The following is a 20,234-nucleotide window of genomic DNA, read 5'->3' on the forward strand; positions in this document are numbered from 1 at the left end:
TATATATATATATATATATATATATATATATATATATATGTGTGTGTCCCAACTCTCGATCCTATCCTGATTTATTTATTTTTGTAAATGTCCCTTTGGGATTAATAGAGTTGTTTTGAACGAAATCTTTATATAATCTTTCAACAATAAGCAGTTTGAAATACAGAACACCGTGTTGATTGTGTGCAGCTACTTGCATTCACTGCAGTTAGTTGACAAATAATATAACATAGATCTGATCTAGATCAGATTAACTGTGGTTAATTGCTTATTGAAATAATTGTTTACTCATTCTGATATCAATTAATTGTTAACTACAGAAATACCTTTAACAATGAGAGAAACATACTCAGAGCAGTATTTGTATTAAAATTATTCAAATCTATACAAATTTTGCATTTACCCAGGACTCCTCACATAGCAAAGTTTTAGCTTTCCCTGAATTCTGTATAAAATCTTCTTTAAGAACCCTTTTGCAATCTGAATAATTGCTAAATTAATAATATGAATGATAATAATAATAGTTTAACCAACTAGCAAAAAATCCTTAGTCTCAACCCTACTATCAAATATCCTGGTGACACTGTTGGTGGAAGGGGAGAGTTGGTACCTGTGAGCAACACAATAAAAATGCTACTCTGAAAGACATTTGTCAGAATTTCTGTGTTTTTTTTATAGTTTTGTCACAAACCATCACTGTGCTGGGGCCATCTTCCAGTTCTCTACCGAATGTGTAAAATTATTCACTAGATTTCTCTGTGATCTTAATAGAAGCAAAAAGCTAATTAATCTGCATGGCCAAACTCTCCCTAAGTTCTTCCTTTGGCTTTCGTATCCATACATTAAAAATAAATGACAGAAATCTGCATGCGGTTAAACATGAAATAGGAATTTCTGCTGAAATCTAAACAAACTGTTTAAGCATTTCTTAAAAACCTTATTAAAGCAAATTCCACTGTTGCTCATTAAAAGTTGTTTATTCAACCAGAGAGAAATTCCTTCCAGGAGGGGTGGCGACAGTTATAATTGCTCTGATTATGAAACGATATTTACTCCTCACAGCAGCTGCTTCACAATGCACTAAAACATACACACAAACACAGCCGACAAAAAAAAAAAAAGCTGAGCGACAGTTGTTTGTGTCACACTGACTGTTTTAACCAGAGTTCACGGTGGGTTAAGTATGAGGCCATCAAAGCAATAATAGCTCAGTATGATAAAGTTAACTCCGAAAAAGCCTCTGTACATTCCCACACAGACAGCTGAGCCTGGAAATTACAGTCTGTGGAGGTACACTCTGTCCACATGCCTTCTGTTGTCAAACTCACTGACCCTCATCTGCCCTTCTCCGTTTACTTTCATATATATATATATATATATATATATATATATATATATATATATATATATACATACATATATGCACTCCTTTATGTAAGTTGGTAACTTATATAAGTCTTAATACACCATAGACAATGTGAATAAAGTGGTTTGCTGTTATTCCAACATATAAACGGTTTGGTTGGGCCTCTCTGCATATGTAGGTGGGTCTGCCCCTGCTTTTCCATTTTCCATTCGCAGCTGTATAGAAGCGTAGGAGCAGCAATGACAGAGCCAGCCCGCCTGCAGCCCCTGGAGGATGAGCTCTGCTGCTTGTCCCTCCAGTTAGCTGAAGAAGATGAGAAAAAACAGAGAAGGGGGTCGGGGGTGGGGGGACACCGAGAGCGAGAGCTGAGGGGGAAAAATAATGAGGAAGATCTCACTATTTTGTGAGCATTGCGCAAGTGGGTGCAACACGGCAGCATGCTGTTTGCCACATGCTGTTTTAGGCCTCTGTCTGAGGATTGTTATTTAGATATTTATAATATTTTAATTTCACAGCTGTTTTCTTAAAGCCAAAGGAATAGTGACTGATGGTAAATCTTTGTTGCCTGTTTGTTAGTGAAAAACAAACAGTAATACAAATAATATCAGAGGTGAATAAAGGTCTGTCTTTGGGTTTCAAACATGTTTAAGCATGTTTGTGATGCAACTGTAACATCAGTCCTGAAAGCCGATCCAGTGGACAGAAGCAAATTTAAAGTGATGCGTTTTTTAAACTGCTCTCTCGGATGTTCTTTGTACTCTTTTTAATCTAATACCAAAGATATTTTTTTCAGTTTTTCCTTTTCTTATTAGTCAGATTTGTTCAGTTTCAAATATCAGAGGCTTCAAATGACCATCCTGGTTTGAAGTGCTGATCCATCGCTAGAGTAGGGGTCTGCAATCTGTGGCTCCAGTGCTACAACTGACTGGTCCTCTCTGGACCTTCCACGATTGCTCTTTATAACTTTTGCAAAAATAATAAAGACCACACTAATAACTTCGAATATAAAGTAGACATATAGGTTTCAGCAGGACTTTCATGAAATAATGGTAATAAATAGAAAAAAATATATTTGTCTACATGCAAAATTTTTTTTTCTTTCATTTTTAAACCTTAAGATAGAAATGCATTGGTGAATCTTTAAAGAAGATAGTGACTTTTATCAATATGACATTCATTTTCAATAAGGTCAATCTGGCTCCTAACAAGTGTTGTTTAGCTGGACTGAGTGCAAAAGTGGCTCCTTGGATTGTAAAGTGGCAAACCCATGCCTAGGAGGAGCTAAAGGATATAGGTTGTAGGATACAAATCCAGTATATACTAACTCTTACAGGCATCCATATATTAGTGTTAGCACTATGATTTCATATATAACTAATGTGGATTGAACCTTCCTTTAATAACACACTATAGACTGCCTTTCTATCAATGCAATTACTTCATTAATTTTACTATTAGTTAAATTACTGAAGTAAAGTAAGTCTCCATAAATGAACTAAATCAGATAAGATTTAATCTGGTTAAGTTTATATCTAGAGTTTTGTGGGTTCTTTTCCAAATAAACAAGAAACATGAATAATATAAGGTTAACTTGCCATAACATTCCTATCAGCTCTTTTAAAATTAAGACAGGAATCCTTTTAGAAGTTTTTTATGCATAAATTTACCTGCAAACAACAGGCAAAAAGACTACCCGTCTCCAAAAAAGTAAAAAAAAAAAAAACAATCCGCTGGACTTTTTTTCTAAGTTTAAAGATGTTTCGCTTCACATCCAGGAAGCTTTTTCAATTCAAATCAAATACCAATGCATATTGAAACGGATGAACGGGTCCACTTCTTTGGAAACAACCCCTATTCCAAAGGGGTGGACCCATTTGTCCGTATCAATTTGCATGTTTTCTAAGCAAAAACAACGCTTTGTTTGGCTACTGTCTAAAGCCTACAACTAATTGCTATTTCTGACATTTTTAATTGAAAAAGCTTCCTGGATGGGAAGCGAAACTTCTTCAAACTTGGAAACAAAGTCCAGTTAATTATTTTTTCTCTTTTTGGATGGCAATGATCTGGATGACTGAGAATCTTCACCAGCACTACCAGCCTCCTTCTGCTCACTCTCAATGTTTCAAAAATGCTAAGCTTGGCTCTCTTCCCCTGACCTAAAGCTCAAACACTCATCCTAAAGGTTGGGTTATGCTTGACGAACATACAATTTGAAAATGAGCTGTCTGTCACTTCTGCAGATTCTATACTCTGGCTATATTCAAACGTCCACCCTAACCCCTAAATCCCTCAATCACTATATAGAGCGGGGACTAAATAGTGGACTTAATAGTGAACTCAGTTAGAACTCAGTTAGAACTCAGTTGACCGTTCGGACAGATGATCACTACTTTTCTCTCACTGTTGGTCATGTAACTCCGCCTCCCTGCACAGTGTCTGCGCCATCTTTGTTCATTCTCGCTGCCACAACAAATCCCATGATTCTTTGCAAGAAGAGCTGTCGCAAAGCATTCTGGGATATATCTGCTCCCCTACGATGGATGATCCCCACTGTATAAGGTGCATTGCGGTAAATTTCAAGTCCACTACTTTTTGATCTAATAGACATTCGATCATTCATCTAAAATGCAGTAACCACTATATGGTGCCCTATATAGTGATTAGGGTGGAAATTTTGAATACAGCTGGTGCAGCTTTTTCTCCATTTTGTCCAGCAAACAGCAAGCTGACAACACCACACTACACAAGGAAGTCAAAAAACACAGCTATTTACAACTTTCTTGCCTTCCAAGAGCAACAGCCATTTCTTACGTTACTTTGATGGAATAGTTCACAATTTGTCTGAACACGTTTAGTCAGGAGAAATGGAGCAAAATGACATTAAACTATTACGAGAAGCTTATAGGATACCCCAAAAAGAGGCAAATCTTAGTCTGGAAAAACACAATCTGCCATATTAGGAAAACGTAAGTAAATATTTTTAATGGTAATAGTAAAATTATAAGTACTTTTTGTAATCTTTAATGACTTCAAATGGGCAAGGATTTCACTGATTTAATGAGACTCACAAAAAAAGTTGTATTGTTAATGAGGTACCCTCCATCTTTCCATTGTTTGTATGATGTATTGAAATTTAGGTGAAAGGCTGAAACTTGATTGAGATAAAGAAGGTCTAAACTTAGCTGGAGATATTCAAGTCCTAATAAGGACTTAGTGAACTCTTAATGTTTGTTAAAGTTGCATGCATTGCTCAGGTGGAACTTTACTTTTCTTAGTGTCTTTGTGTTTAAACAAAAAGGATCTAATTTATCCTAAAATCAGTCTGATAAGACAGACATCAAGTTCGTTTACAACACATGTTATTGTGAACTGAAATAAATAATGCTAAGCGGTGCTCCTCTGCAATATGAACGGCTTTCAGTTTTGTTCTCAGTAAAGCCCATATATGACTCAATTGGTATTGAAACGTCAAATAGAATTTCAGGATATAAATCGCATTTTGCACATAAAAAGCCTGCCTGTTACAGATGGAAAGGAAGCAAACAAGTAGGTCATCTATTTGTGTCTGTGTGTGTGTTGGCGTGAGCATGTTTCCCATGCCTCCTCTATGGCATGCATCTATTCATTCTCACACTGCATGTCCTACTTAAAAGCCCTTGAGATTTGCAGTTAAACAGAGTTCACCTTTACCTCTGGAGGATGAGAGAAGGGCCCTTTTTGTATCCTTGGCAGTCCCCTGTTGAACATTGTCTGGTTATTGTAGTGTTTAAAAATGCATAGACCCCTCAAGTCCTTTGGTCAGTTATTACCTTAACAATTATGCAGCATAAAAGCACAAGTATGCAGAAAAATTAGGAAGAAAAAAACATTATCTCCATTTTGTAGAACCAGTTACTGAAAATAAATACCAAGCAGTAGGAGCAAAATATGCAAAAGGGAAGTTTACTTGTCAGAGCAACCTAAACACATTCTCCTGCTCCTTCTTCTTAACATGCATGACCCCTGCCTTCTTTTCTGCCTGCATTGATTTGTTATGACCATGTCCGTTTGGCTGAACAGATGCTGAATTAAAAAGAGCTTGTGCTCCATGCAATAAACGACCTTTGAAGTGGCAGAAAGGAAAAGTTTTTTTTTGCTCCAAACAGAGTATGATCTAAGTCAACAACGATAACAGGGATTTAAATGAAGGCATCACAAGCATGCACTAGCAGGACCACAATGTCAGAGTTAATGAGAAGTCTGACATTTGATGGATTAAAAGCAGTGGAATCTGTCAGCACTAGTGGTCATATAAAACCTAATGTTTTTATCGGATTAATTGGAAACCTTCAGCCGTAATCATTTAAAGCATAGACTGGACATTTTGGGATAGTGTTTCCCCAAAAGCAAACAATAACAGCATGTGTGCTGCACTTATGGCCCCATTTAAACATAAAACTGGCCAACGGTTCTGTCAAACACACCATCCAATACAAACAGACATAAAAACAGTCCCAGTAAAACCCAAACCCTGCTGTGCAGATTAATTTCCAAGAACAGGCAATACTGGGAATAAAATGATCGTCAGTTTTGAAATGGGCTACAGAACACATTTTAGCAGTCTCTAACAAAAAAAAAATCATACCTTTTGAAAATTATTTTCTAATTTTCACCAGTTAAATCCAGAAAATCCAAATTATTTTGTTAAACAAACAAACAGAAACGAGTGCAGAATTTTAAAGTGTAAATACATTAATATACTGTTAACCGTTTCCCTTAGAAAATAAAAAAAAACATGGTGGGTTTTTATCTTCAATTCCTCTCTTTTAGTGTGCCTCTACCCTCACTGCACATCTTCAAAACACCCATTTATGCTCACTCCACTTTGTAAAGTAGCTCAAGCTACTCTGTGAGCATCAACTTTAATGTCTTGCCACAAACTTAATTCGATTTAACTGTGGATTTTGAGTTGGCCACTCTTGCACCCCTGTCATTCTCTTGTTTATCTGCTTTATGTTTCAGTGGAATAGGAGGTACACTGCCTTTGGTAAACAATGCTTTGCCTTCCTACGCATCTATCATTGTAGCATTCATAATCTGATCAGCCATGCTGCCACAGAGTCTTTTGGACATGTACCAAAAAGGTCAAGACGTGAACATTACAGTGCTCACACACGATGTATGATGCAACTACTAGGGCCTTTTCTGACACAATCCTGCAACAATCAAATAAGTACTCTTCTGTAATGAACATAATTTTACCTCAAACTGCTATATGCTTAAAAGTTAAAGTAAAGTTTATGATAATAACTACTAATTAATAATTTTGATGAACATGTTTGTGACCACCTAAAGCTCTGGAGGATGATCTTTCATTTTCGGGTGGATCATCAAAATAAGTGGTCCTCTTAATTGTTAATCATTCTGGTTATGTTTACGTAAGGTGTGTCCCTTTAGGTATCTTTTTCTCTACATATGCACTTTCAGGCGTATATGTGATAAGCTATGGCTTCAGACAGTCATTGAAGCTCACCTTTCTCACTGCGGTTCTTTCAAAATGGCAGAGGGTCGTAAGAGAAAAAGTGTCTACGACATATATGAGAAGAAAAGAAAGGCCTCAGAAGAGGCAGATATATCCCAGAATGCTTTGCGCTGAGAGCTCTGCTCACAAAGCATTATGGGATTTGCTGTCACAGAACCCTGAAATTAACTGAGTTCACTAAAAAGTCGACTATATAGTCCCCACTCTATATTGTGATTGAGGGATTTAGGGCTTAGAGTGGACGTTCTGACACAATAAGCTTGTATGAGTCGTAAGAACAGCAACTTTTAAACAGAGCATGCACAAGGAGAAATGGGCTGGTGCACACTCTCGTACGTGTTTAATAGGCGTTCCCTCTCGGGAGCGGGTACCGAGTTGTGCATGTGCATTTTTTTTAAGGTGGAGAGGGTGGGTCTTTTAAAAATGAATTGTGAAAATCCTCCACAATAGCTTTAAGGGATCATAAAACAGAAATATCATTCTAAAAAAAATTAAAAATGTAATTGAACCTTAGGTATACATCCCTTACACCATGAGTTTCCTCTCTGTTGACTTTAGAAAAAGGCCAAATTAAAAAAAATAATCCTTGCAGTCATGGCTATAAATATACGTTTGGTGTTTTTCTGTAAAATGAACATCAGGCACCACACAACTTTTTTGTATTTAGGCAAAAAAAATTATTTTGATTTTAACTAAAAACAGCACATTTTCTACTTTTTTTTGGTGTCGTGTAAGTACAGTAAGTTTTTTTTTATTTCTTCTAAAGCTTTTGATGCAAAATTGTATTCATTTTTAACAAAGGAGGACTTGAAATACAGGGAAAACAATTTTTTCATCAGTGTTTGAATTTTTCATTTCTATGTTTTAGAGAAAATGTTTAATTCTTGATTCACTTTTTCTTTTTTTGTATACAGTTTCTGAATTATTAGGCTCTAACTAACGCGTGTACAGGACATTAATAAGACAATGTTCATGATATTATGCTGTAACCTGGAAGCTAGCCTGGAACTTATGAGCAAGAGCATGTGGACTTCCTGCAGCATATGGTTTAAGTCTTAACGGTCGTCAAGTGTAGGAGTGAGGAAACACTAGGCCAAGATTGTTTTCCCCGGTGGCTTTTCACAGCATGAGTTGGAGTGTAAATGCATCTTTGCAAAGTCTTTGTAAAGGACACTCCAAAATAACTACTAACTTGATATTAACTGTCAAAAGATATCATGATTTAAACTTACTTCTGTCTTAATACATGCATGCTATCATAACTGCTTGGGTTTTGATATAATTGCTTTTTTTATCATAAAAATGCTTTAGTCAAAGGTTGAGTTTAGCTTAAAATAATGTTTATAAATTGGAATATTGTGTCTACTTTTTGGTAATCCAAGTCTTGTTAAGCCAAACAAAGCCAAAACACAAACTGAAAATTTATTCCATTTTAATTACATGGGACCAAGACTGAAAAATACACAGCTTTACATCTTTTGCTGTAATCACAGTTTTTAGTGTGTATTTCTTACCAGTTTGGGACATTGAGTCACACTCATTTATTTAAGGAATATCAGAGTATTCATTAAAGACAGAATTTTCACACTTTTTTTTCAAGAGGACTTTCTCCTTCTTCACACCTATACGCTAAATTGTATCTTTTCCAGCTAGCTACCAAGTATGGAACTGGACTAGAGAAAATAAATCTTTCTTATTAAATGTCTATCATGCTCTTTCCCTGGGGTAAATATAATCAGCTTTTCTAAGCTGCTTTGGAAGCAAGGAGTTCATAAATCTGTAATAAGGACCTGCACCTCAGGGCACACAGTTCAACTTTTCTCTCCTCATCCTCTATGTCAAAATGATGCACTGGCTACCGACTAGACTGTATGTACGCCGTGCACAGAGGATGGAGAAGCCTCTAACTGAACACAAGCTCCCCAACACTGGCTGTGGTATCGAAGCAGTGCACATGGGAGATTGCCAAGTTTTGCCAGAAACTCAGAGACAGCCAAAACTCACACTAATTCTCCTCACTTAGCCGTGCTTCTCCCTCCCCTGCAGGTGTGGTCTAGTTATAAACACTTAAGTAATGTCAAGCTGCGGGTTCCAGGAATAACCTCAATAGCCAATTATGCATAAAATCTGAGGTGTTTTAAGATTCATGTATAATTACAGCTTTAAAGTTTTTTTTTTCCTTGTTTCTTTAACAAATGCAAATAATTTCTAATAATTTCTAAGGGAATCGTTTCTCAATGTGCCAATAGCTTGCTGAAATCCTAACATGTGTTGCAACTTTTTTTCCGTTTCTCTTCTAATTACATGTTTTTCGCTCTTCTGCAGCAAATAAGAAGGAGGTCTTTAGCAAGCAAACAGTTAAAAAATAAAATTTAGGAAAAGACAAACTTTGTGAAATCCCTTTCTGACATTAAATTGGACTAAACATTTCTGTTTGTAGTTTAGTGTTACCAATGTTATTTACATTTGCTGGCTGATACATAAAAATCTATTGTTATTTTGAAGGTCCAAATATGTTTCAATCTGTGCAGAATCTCTCTTCATCTTCTGACTTTGTATCAGTGCTTCCTTTGTGATCACAATGACTGAAGATATTTGTTAGGTGACTTTTCACCTAACTTTTAAAGGTACCTAAAAAGACGCAAAAACAGAAAAAAATTATTTTAAATCTCCCCCAAATGTTTTACATTAGCATATCCTCCACCTATCAATTTGTACAGTGTGTTAAATAGAATATGATCTACAGTTTGATGATGGCACCAACACAAAAAAAGGTTTGCAGAAGCGGTCTGGTGAGTTGCAAATGCAAATCACTTTGCTCCTTATTTGAAGATTCACTCTGCACAAGCTTATTTGCGAATATTTTAACATGCTCAATCCTTCTGAAAATCAGACACTATGTCTTTCAATGTAGTTTTGCAGCAGTATGCTTAACGCTCTGCCTTAAAATCACTAAATATCATTAAACACACAGCAAAAGTGGAGAAAAAGGGAAATGTAACTTATCTGATTAATTTAAATGGCTTATATATTCACACTTCCCTCCAATGCTCTCAAAGGAATAGCCAGAGTGACTTAGAAAGTGAGACTGAGGCCTGCTGCCCGATGGCTCCTACTCCATTTTTTGTTAGAACAGCAATTACATCTCATTGCATCATCCTATGAAAACTAGGTGGCTACCATATGATAAGCATAGCTTCACTCAGTCAAAAGCAAACAGAGTGGAAAATATGTAAATTGCTCAATTGTATTTTATGCCTAATAAAATAATTTAAAAAACCCAATATAATTTGGTTTACTGCATTACTATTTTAAAAGGAGAGATTAGATAAACAATTGTTTTTGTGTGCAGCTTTGCATTCGTTCCTCTGTGCAGAAAGGTAAAACACTGACAAACCAGCGCTGTTTCCTGTGAGCTCCAACAGAGCTGGAAAGTTTAAGGCAGGGACTCCATCCTGGAAGGTTGGAGCTCCTGATCAACTGAGGGTGTGCATGTTTTTGTTTTCATTAGTTATGTGAACCAAAAACAGACAGGAGGTCAAAGCTTAAGGGAGACATCTTGGATACAGGTATCTCTGTCAATTTGTATCAATGTCCAATCAATCGCTAAAATGTTATCATTTCCCACAAAATCAAATAATTTTCTAGCTGTTGTTTAAAGCTTTTAGCTATTTAATTTAAGTGGTTTAGTAGAGACAGAAAAAATGCTAATGTATAACTTTAAGAATAAAATTCAAATAAATGTCTAATAAAAATAAATCCCATGTGATAATTACTGTAGGTTACTCTTCTATACTCCGTACAGATTTATTTTTGTTCTGATGCTCATCTCAGTTAGTTAGGCTAGTGAGATACGACCAATTAGTACCACTGATCATCCCAAAACAACTAAGCTGTTGGTAAATATTGATAATCCAAGTCACAAAACCACTTTTCCCTTCAGTGAACTATGTGCAGAATTAAAAATGGCTTTAAATCCGCTGTTGCCCCAATGGGTACAAAATGTTCCAAATGACAGAATGGGTTGACTCACTGTTTGAAGAAAATGTATGCTGTTAGTCAGCTTCACTTATTTTCTCCAATGACAATAACTGAATGACCAAACAGCAGAAATGGGCAACACTCAACAGTTATTTTATTTAACAAATAAATGCCTCTGCTTGTCTTGTCCTAAAACAAGTCCTTCATTACTACAGCACAAATTAAGAAAGGTTTTATTAGGGATGCTGCTGATTAAACCATTAAATCCATAAATTCTTTAATACTGTTGTCTCATGCACATTGTCATTGCATCATTATGTATGAAAAAATAGGAGATGGGAAAGTATCATGAATTCACCATTGCTCCAGAACACAGTCTCACCTCACCTTTGTTGTCCGGGTGATTCGTCTCCCGATTTTGTGCAGTCTGACCAGAACAAACATTGACCAAGCGCAGGTAAAAGATGTGCGTCCGTTTAGAGAAAAACTTGTCAAAAAGGCAACAACCAGCACTTCAAATCGGTCATCTTCATAATGGCCAGCAGGTTCCTGGCTGTGGCAATCGTGTAAAAATTGGGCAATTTCCAAGCATTAACGGTAAAAATCTAATTAATATGGCTGTCACGAGTAGATGGAATCAGCTGGTTTTCCTTAGATAGAAAACTTTTTAACAATCTGACTGTATTATCTGGTTGAATTGTCCCTTTAAAGTAACTTGAGATGACATGTGTTGTGAATTGGTGCTATATGAATAAACTAAATTGAATTTAAATTGAATTGTCATGGCTACTAAGGGATATTTACAGATAATATATAAAAATATATTTTAATAACTTTTTTGAAGCCATAAAGAATTGACCACACTCCTGACAACCCATATTCTTACACTATCACTGTCACGCCAAACAAACGTCTCATGGCAAACAAACCCTCTACCCCTCCTGAAAAACATATTGGACCAGTTCCAAACAAATCATTAGCCGATGCTGATATTATTGCCAATATTGAGCTTTCATCCACCCAGAAAAAAATAAAAAATAATGTGTGTTCACATTTAGCTTGCATATTGGACTATGACCACATTGTTAGCAGAAAGGTGTGTATTTGGCTTAAAATAATACTTTATTATAGAATTTTATATAAATTTTCTGCATAATTACATAGTACAATACAACAACCACTTATTGCATAACATAATTTCTGTGAGGAAAGATTCATTCTAGGATTGCATATTCAGTTGTGTGTGTGTGTGTGTGTGTGTGTTAACATGAGTTATATGATTGTCCAGGTTAAGGTAAAGGGCCTTAACTCATTTGATGTTGGCTGGCAATGTCTCCGATATGTCCACTGCAAATGTATCGGTGTAAATGGTTAAGGGTTGGCATATGCTTAGAATTAGGGCTGCAATGATTATTTTGCAAATTGCTTAATCTGTGGATTATTTTTTCAATTAATAATCGGATAGAAAAAGGTTCCTTAAAAAATGCTTTTTAAGAAATGAAACCAGATGAAACTAAAACTTTTCCATTTGAGGAGTTCAGGATATATCATACTGATAGAGGACAAATGTTTTTTTGTTTTTTTTAATCTTAAATGCAAATTGTTGATTATTATATTTTTCAACAATCTGGATATAATTGCTGCTCCAAGTGGGGTTCTCTGCCATCTAAAGGCATGTTTTTGAGTCTCTATAATGCATTAAATGATTAATCGATTACTAAATTAGTTGCCGATTATTAAAAAAAAATTGATTAATCCTGAATAATCCAATTAATTATTTTTGCCCTTCTTATATAGAAAATCTCTGACAGAAAGCCTGCAAGATCGCATCAATACCATTTCCTCATAAAAATTGAAATTGATCAACCTTGTAAATTTTTCCAAGTGATCAAATCCTAAATGTATCTCAATGTTTATACAGTAAGTCTCATACTTTGCTGTTTTCCTGTGATTCCTTGCAGAATGCAGAGTCTGCAACCTATCCTCCAGATCATATACAGTGGGATCTTCTGTTATGTTCTCTGTTATGTTAAACTTCTCTTAAAACAAACATTGTCTGTAAGAGAAGTTAACATAAAAAATGTCCATTGTTCTAAAAACTTTAATCAGTTCTGTAATATTGATTTGAACCTATTGTTATAGTTTTTTACTGTTTTATGAAAAACCAAAAGCCCATTTAGGGAGAGACATCATAAACCGAATTTAGATATAAATACTAAGGTGCAAAATACAATAAATAAAGTTTATTTTGAATCAATTAAACTGCTAGTCAAGATTCTCAGTCATCCAGGTCATACTCTTTCCAAAAATAGTTCAAAAGTTGCATGTTTTCTAAGCCAGAATATGGCTTTTTTGGTCCACTCTATAAAGCCTCAAATTTAATGGTATTTCTGACACTTTGAATTGAAAAAGTTTCCTGGATGGGAGGCGAAATGTCTTCAAACTTGGAAACAAACTCCAGTGGATTTTTTTTTTTATTATTTTTTTTTTTTACTTTTTATGGAATAATTACCCGACTGTTTCAATTGATTTTTATTTCAGTCTTTAATTTCAGCATAAAATACAAATTTCTCTAAGGATTTTAGTAGATTTACTTTTCTTCTTAAATTCATATATATTTCCATATGTTGTTTTGATCCCTTTTTATATTTTTTTATTATCTGTATCTTGATCTTTTATATCATAATTTTATGGTCATCGTGTTTGTATTTATGCGTCTAACAACTCAATATCTGGCCTACAGTTTTTATGCCCCATAGTTCGACCGAAAGAAGAACGTTATTATCATTATTGTATGTGTGCATGTATTTGTGTATTTGATACAGCAGTCGTTTGAGTTGGCATCAGTGTTTTGAGTCAACTTTGAACAGCGGCTGCACCTGGATTTGATCTCTCCAGATTAATTATGAGATTCCACGTGCCATCTTGGATCGGCTATTAAAGGCAAGCAGATGCTGTGAATAGAGAGTGGGAATTCCAAATTGGAAATGTAAATGGTCTTAATGGGGAAAACAAAATCAATACCGGTTTGTTTTGGGTAAACAGCCATTACTAGGGTATCGCAGGCATGCATTGATCTCATTGGGGAAACACTTTAACTGTAGTTCAAACGGATTTGTTGAGGTTACCATCTCAACATGCACCAAAAAATTTATGAAACCTTAAAATCTTGATTTTTTTTTTTTTCAAATCAGTAAACCTTCTCTCTACTAACAATCACCTGATTGAACAAAACAAATTTAGACAGGATGCTATTATCAAGGAAGAATATTATTTTTAAACATCCTTAAGATGTTTAATATTGAATAAGCTCAGGGATACCATAATGTTTTTACACAGGTCAATTAGTCTGTAAAACAACAAGAGAAAGCTAGACTTTAGCAGATAACAGGAAGGCTATACTATGAAACTACATGAGCAAGTGTCGACTGCTTATATGGAAAATACACAGAAACAGGAAGACTATATATGTATTTGTGTGTGGGTATGTGTGTGATTATTCCAGGAGGGGATTTTACAGCAAGAAACATTGTTTAAATCCCACAGACTACCAGACGGTGCTCCCATGTATAAAGTTAATATGAAAAAAAAGATCATTATGATGCTGATTATGAGAGGTGCAGTGATTAAAAGTGCTCCATGTGCTGCATGTCAGAACTGCTCAGAGGTGACTGATGGGAAAAGGTCACTGTTGCTATTTTATTTTTTTTTCCTGCAGAGAACACTGGGTGAGGAAGGACGCTGTGTTCCTTCCGGACTCCCAGCACCCTGTGGTTCATTGGGATCGGTCCGAGTGAAGGAATGTCAGCCACTATGTAAATGCTTCACTTGAACTTGACTATTAATTGAAAACTATAATTATCTTGTTATTACCAAAAAAACATAATGTTTATGAAAACCTTCATGTCATGATGAGAATTCTTCATCAGTCTCCTAACAAACATTGTTGCACAAAACATGAGAAAATTTCCTCTCTCTCTCTCTTTGATGTCAACTTGTTTTATTTTTTTTTACTGACATTTATATAGAGACCTTTCCTATTTAATTTATGTAGCAGATGATAAACTGGGTGAGTACTGGCAAGGGTGTTACAGTACAATACGCCTCACAACACTTGGGTCTCAATACAATACCATGTAAATTTAGAGATAAGAAAGCAAGTGCTATATATGATCATCTGAAGATATTGATGATTCAGTAACTTTGGGAGCTATGTTGTTTGGGGTTGAAGTGAGTCTGCGCACACTGTACGCCCTATCCGCACGAACATCTAGTGGATGAAAAAGTAGTGGACTCAAAATTCCCCACAATGCAGCTTGAAAAGTAGTGATCATCCATGGTCACTAGACTAGCAGATATGTCCCAGAAAGGAGAGCTCTACTTGCAAAGCATCATGGGATTTCTTATCACAGCGGCCCACTGTCGCTACCCAACAGCGGTGACAAATAACAAAGATGGCGGAGGCACTGTGCAGTAACGCAGTCACATGTGTTAGGAATCCAGTTTGTGTGGATTGTGTTTTTGTGTTGTTCTCTCCCTTCACCAACAGGTGGCGCCCTGTTCTCGTTGGTCCTCCCACACACCGGCTGGTTGGCTCATTACTGAGGACTATTTGAGCGGTGGACTGTCACTACCTCGATGCCAAAGTGTTTGCCAGTTTTGGGTACTCTAGCCAAGCTGAGTTTTGCTGAGTCTAACTGAGTCTTATTTTTCGCTGAGCTTAACCTTGTTTTTGTCTTTGCCTTTTCGGCAGGAAGCCTTCCTGCAAGCTGAATGTTTGGCCTTCTTCCCCTGGAAGGATTGTTTGAGTCTCACACTGAGCAGGGGAGTAACCTCCACAAGTTCCATTCAAGTCCTCCTGGATTCCCAAGTGACAATCCGCTCAATAGCTCCTCAGGATCCAACCAAGTCTTAACCTGTCAGCCCTCCAATGAGTCTATATCTCTGGATAAACCAACACTAACTGGATTCTGGGAGAAGAAGTCTTCTTAATCAATGTGAGTCGCGTTTTCTCTCAGCCATCGCTCAAAGGTCCCACAGATCTTGAACTAACCTCTGATACTTCCCTTCCCTCTTCCAGTTCCGGTTTATCAGCACACTGAGTTTCCTGAATCCAACCACCGTTGGGGGTTGAATTCAGGAAACACCCAACGGGGGTTGGATGTGGGAAACATGTGGGTCGGATCACTTAAGAAAATCATGACAACATGACCAACACGGAGCAAAAAGTAGTGATCATCTGTCCGAACAGTCAGTTAACCGAGTTCACTATAAAGTCCACTATATACGTAGTCCCTTCTCTATACATTGATTGAGGGATCTAGGGGTCACAGCCCATATCTTCCAGTGTGAAAGCAAAGTGGCTCCACAGAGCCAACCATAGAGCAGTGGAGAAGTAGCGCATTACCCCCCATTGCTTTAGGGGAGTTTTTTTTTCTTTTTTTTTTGTAATTGATATAAGGAGCTGAAAGATCAATATCATATTGGGCAGCCAAAAATTAAGATATATTGCCAAATCGATTTTTCCGACACTCCTAATAAATCTACAAAAATTTATTAATAGTACTAATTCAATTACTTCTTAATCAGGGAATATAGCATGAGCTTCAACCAGCTGCTCAGTTTATATCACCTTGTATTTAATAAGATAACACTTATGCCCATTTAACCTTTTAAGGGCTAAAGTGGGCATAAGTGGGCCAGTTTGTATCCAGCCCTAAATATTACAACGATTTAACAAAACTCCTGCAATTTAGTTGTGCCGCCCCCAACCCCAATAAATAAATAAATAAAATATAATAAATAAAATAAAATCAAAACCTTTCTGAGGGCGCCCGCTATAACAAGTAGCACAATATGTCCCTGTTAGTTTTGATCAATTACATGCTTTCATTTCCCATATAGCAGATTTGTACTCCTGATGCTGGTGTAAAGAGGGACGTAGTGTTGTTCCCGCCCCCCTGTAGTAAATCCTCCTTACTCTTGAGGGTTAAAAATAAAACCACAGAATTTAATTGAGGTTGATTAGAATCGTGAGCGTGTTTGGAAAAAAAGAAAAAAAAATTACAAAGTTTGCAGTGTCCTGGACGAATTGAGGCATGGTGGCAGTTTTTATTTATTTTATTGTGTGTGTGTGTGGGGGGGGGGGGGGGTATCTCAGCTTCACATAAAACAATGGAGGGTTTTACATCAATACATTTTGCAGAGATCCCTGTTTGACTGAGAGCGCTGCAGGCTTGCACAGATTGCTCTCCCCATGCAAAACAGAAAAATAAACAAACAAACAAAAAAGACAATAATGATCAAACACCATAAGCAAGAGCGCGGATCACGTCATTGGTCCGCTTACCTTTATCTTGACTCGATGAGATGCTCTCCTCCTCTTTCGGATTTGCAACCTGTGTTATTATGGACGTGTTGTCCATGGAAACGAGATGTTGCGCACCTTGGGCTGCAGCGCTGTTATTCCTCGGCGATCATCACCCGGCGCGCTGCTCCAGCTACGGTCCCCCGGCTGTGCACAGCCTGCTGCTACGTGCACCATTAAAATCCCATTTTATGGCAACCGTACGAGTCCCATCGGCTTAAAAAAAAACATTAGAATGAGAGGGGGGAAAAAGGTTCAACGAGAGGAGGCGCACCGAGGATCGTTTTCGGGTGTGAGGAGGCGAACAAAAGCGTCAGTCCTGCTCTAAAGCCGCCGTATGTGTCCTCTATGGTCGCTGCTGCTGCTGCTGCAGGCAGCATAGCCCCCGCCTTCTGTAGCTGCTTCTTTACTGCTCCAGTCCACACACTGGAATATCAACTGCGTGATATGGGAACGGTGTTTACGCAGAGATGGCGACCGTCCTCTTGTCTGCCACAGGGCTGCAGGCGCGCTACAGAAACGCGCCTCCAGCGTTGTTACAAAAACACCCTCTTTGTCCCACTCCTTATTTTTAAGGAGTTGTTTTTAACGTGCAAACAACTTCCAGTTTTGGACAAAAAACAAAAATGGACATAAATTGTTATGTCAATTTATGATCCTACAAAGGCTGAACTTTTCCTGTGGCAACATGAAAGTTCACTGAATTGGCAGCAGGACCTTGGCTGTAAGTAGCACACAATGTGAAGAGAGGAGTATATATCTTATGGGTTTAAGCTTTTATAAGAAATGTTTGTCTTAAAGTTATTTTTGTTTTGTTTTTGTTTACTCTCTTCACTGTAAAAATGTTAATCTAAAAGAGTCATTTTCTCCTAAGATAAGTGCATTGTGTCTTGAATTGAGGAGGTAGGCGAGACACTTTGCAATGGAACAAGACAATTTACATTTAAAATAAGAAAAAGCAACTGCCCTGTCTTATTACAAGTGCATATTATCTAATTATCTTATTTTAAGAGTAAGAATACTCATTCCATTGGCAAATCATCCCATTAACCTACTAAAATTAAGGGTAAATACACAAGATTTAAGAAAAGTTTTACTTATTCCTAGATCATTTTTGCGGTGTTGATTTGAGAAATTAAAAGTACTGTACAAAATCAAATTTTTTTCTTTAATACACTGCAATAAATGTTTTCTAAGTCTAAGTTTTCTCTACATGTAGCTGTTGTACCATTGCTGATACAGTAAGTCCAAACCTCCCTATTGCAACACATTCATTAACACCTCCGTACTGATCCATGTTTACTGTGGTTTGTTAGCTCTGCTTCCTGTTTATCACAGCCAAACCTAACATAAATGAATGACCACTGCTCCAAACCAGATGGGAATAAGTATTTCCTTTTTTTCCCAACATTTTTAAAGTTTGCTTAATCATGCATGAATGTTGGATGGACACATGGATAATATGTCAAGTTTTAAATATCTGGCAGATCTCTGCTCCATCCAACATCTGAAAATAAAGGCATGGCAGAACTCCAAGCCTACCAAGACATGTTTTTTTTTTCCAACTACTGTGATAAACCAAAAGGCTTATAACTTTGGAGAAGCCTTAGTTAAACACTTCAGAAATTCGTCTTTAGGAAGGAATAGTGGCCATAAAAGTTCAGGTGAAACAGTAGTAAATATGTGGAGAAATACTTCACTTCATCTGCTACTGGGAAGTTGGTCAGAGTTGATGGGGGAAATGTTTGGAGTAGGGCATCCTAGAATAAAACTTGTTAGAGGTGACAAAATACGAAATTTTTACTGAGGTCAGCCAGAGCAACAATGGACTTATTTCAAAAAGACTCTTTGGCAAGGCTTAATATGTGATGTTTTCGTCGTCTTTCTGTGCGATAAAATGAAATATTTGCATTTCAAACTTTGGTTCAAAGCTTTGGATGTCATGTAATAGCCCAAGAGCACTTCCTGTTCAAAGTCTTCACAGAACAGCTGGAGTTTTACGGAGGTTAAAGAGAGCTCTGTTTACTAATTAGGACTTATTGCTCTGGATTTAATTTACAGATTACAATTCAAGAGGGTGAACACAAATGAACATCACCTTTTATCTGGTTTGAAATCTATGTATAATTTTTGTTTGAAATCACACAAATAAATTCTTTATTTTGTTTTATCACCTGACACTCAATTAGAATACATTAAATTTTGTGCTCACTTTATTACAAATGGGGAAAAGTAAGTTTTGTGAATTATTTTGGCCAGGCTCTTTGTATTAGGTAACCCCAACCATCCAGCATTTTTTTTTTGTTGAAATCCTGCAGTTCAAAAAGCACAAATGTTCTTTTAATTTTATTTAAACTCTCTCCACATGTTGCTTTATGGGGCTTTCCACACTGGGTGTTACTTTTCCCTTGAACACTTTATAAAGGGAGACTTTTGGATAATTGGACACACAATAACAACAGGCTTTTAACAATTTCAGCTCGCCATTTTCCGGTAAATGTGGTAGTATTTTAATTTCTTTTAATGATACAATCAGTGCCTAAGAGCAAACGTTGCCTGAATGTGCAATTAATGCAGCGGTTGCCCAAGTGAACTCATGAGTATTTCCAAGAAACCAAGGACTTGCACCAATGGATGTCAATAGCCTGAGTGATGTTGGGAGCATCTGATGGGAACCTGGACTGTCACCTCTGTCTGGATTGTTCTTTAGATCATATAACTCTACATCATGGTAACAGCGTCCATGCTCTCCAGAAACCCCAATTTCTACATTATTTAACAACATAAAACAGATTTTATTGGGTGAAACATATATTTATTCTTTTACAGATCATTTTTATTTTCACATCTGTAAATAATAATCAGAGTAAATATTTATCAGACATGCAACCTAATTGGTCCCCAATCTATTTTATGAAAGCCTGATTAAATATCTTAACCTCTTACACCCTCAGGGGGTATAAATACATTTCTGCCTGACAAAAACACACAAAAGTAAA

At 36.6% G+C, this 20,234-nt stretch overlaps 1 protein-coding gene across 1 annotated transcript in view; it reads right to left on the reverse strand.

The window, feature by feature from the left end:
- The window catches only part of LOC107097140 (CTD small phosphatase-like protein), a 44,409-nt gene extending 26,701 nt beyond the window's left edge, over positions 1-17,708 (reverse strand). Inside the window, exon 1 of the mRNA XM_015394167.1 lies at positions 17,218-17,708. Coding sequence (XP_015249653.1) covers positions 17,218-17,293 — 76 coding nt within the window. The 5' untranslated portion in view covers positions 17,294-17,708. The remainder of the gene's footprint in view (positions 1-17,217) is intronic.
- Positions 17,709-20,234: the final 2,526 nt, after the last annotated feature.

The sequence above is a fragment of the Cyprinodon variegatus genome, unplaced genomic scaffold (assembly GCF_000732505.1).
Source record: "Cyprinodon variegatus isolate N-32 unplaced genomic scaffold, C_variegatus-1.0 Scaffold676, whole genome shotgun sequence".
NCBI lineage: Eukaryota > Metazoa > Chordata > Actinopteri > Cyprinodontiformes > Cyprinodontidae > Cyprinodon > Cyprinodon variegatus.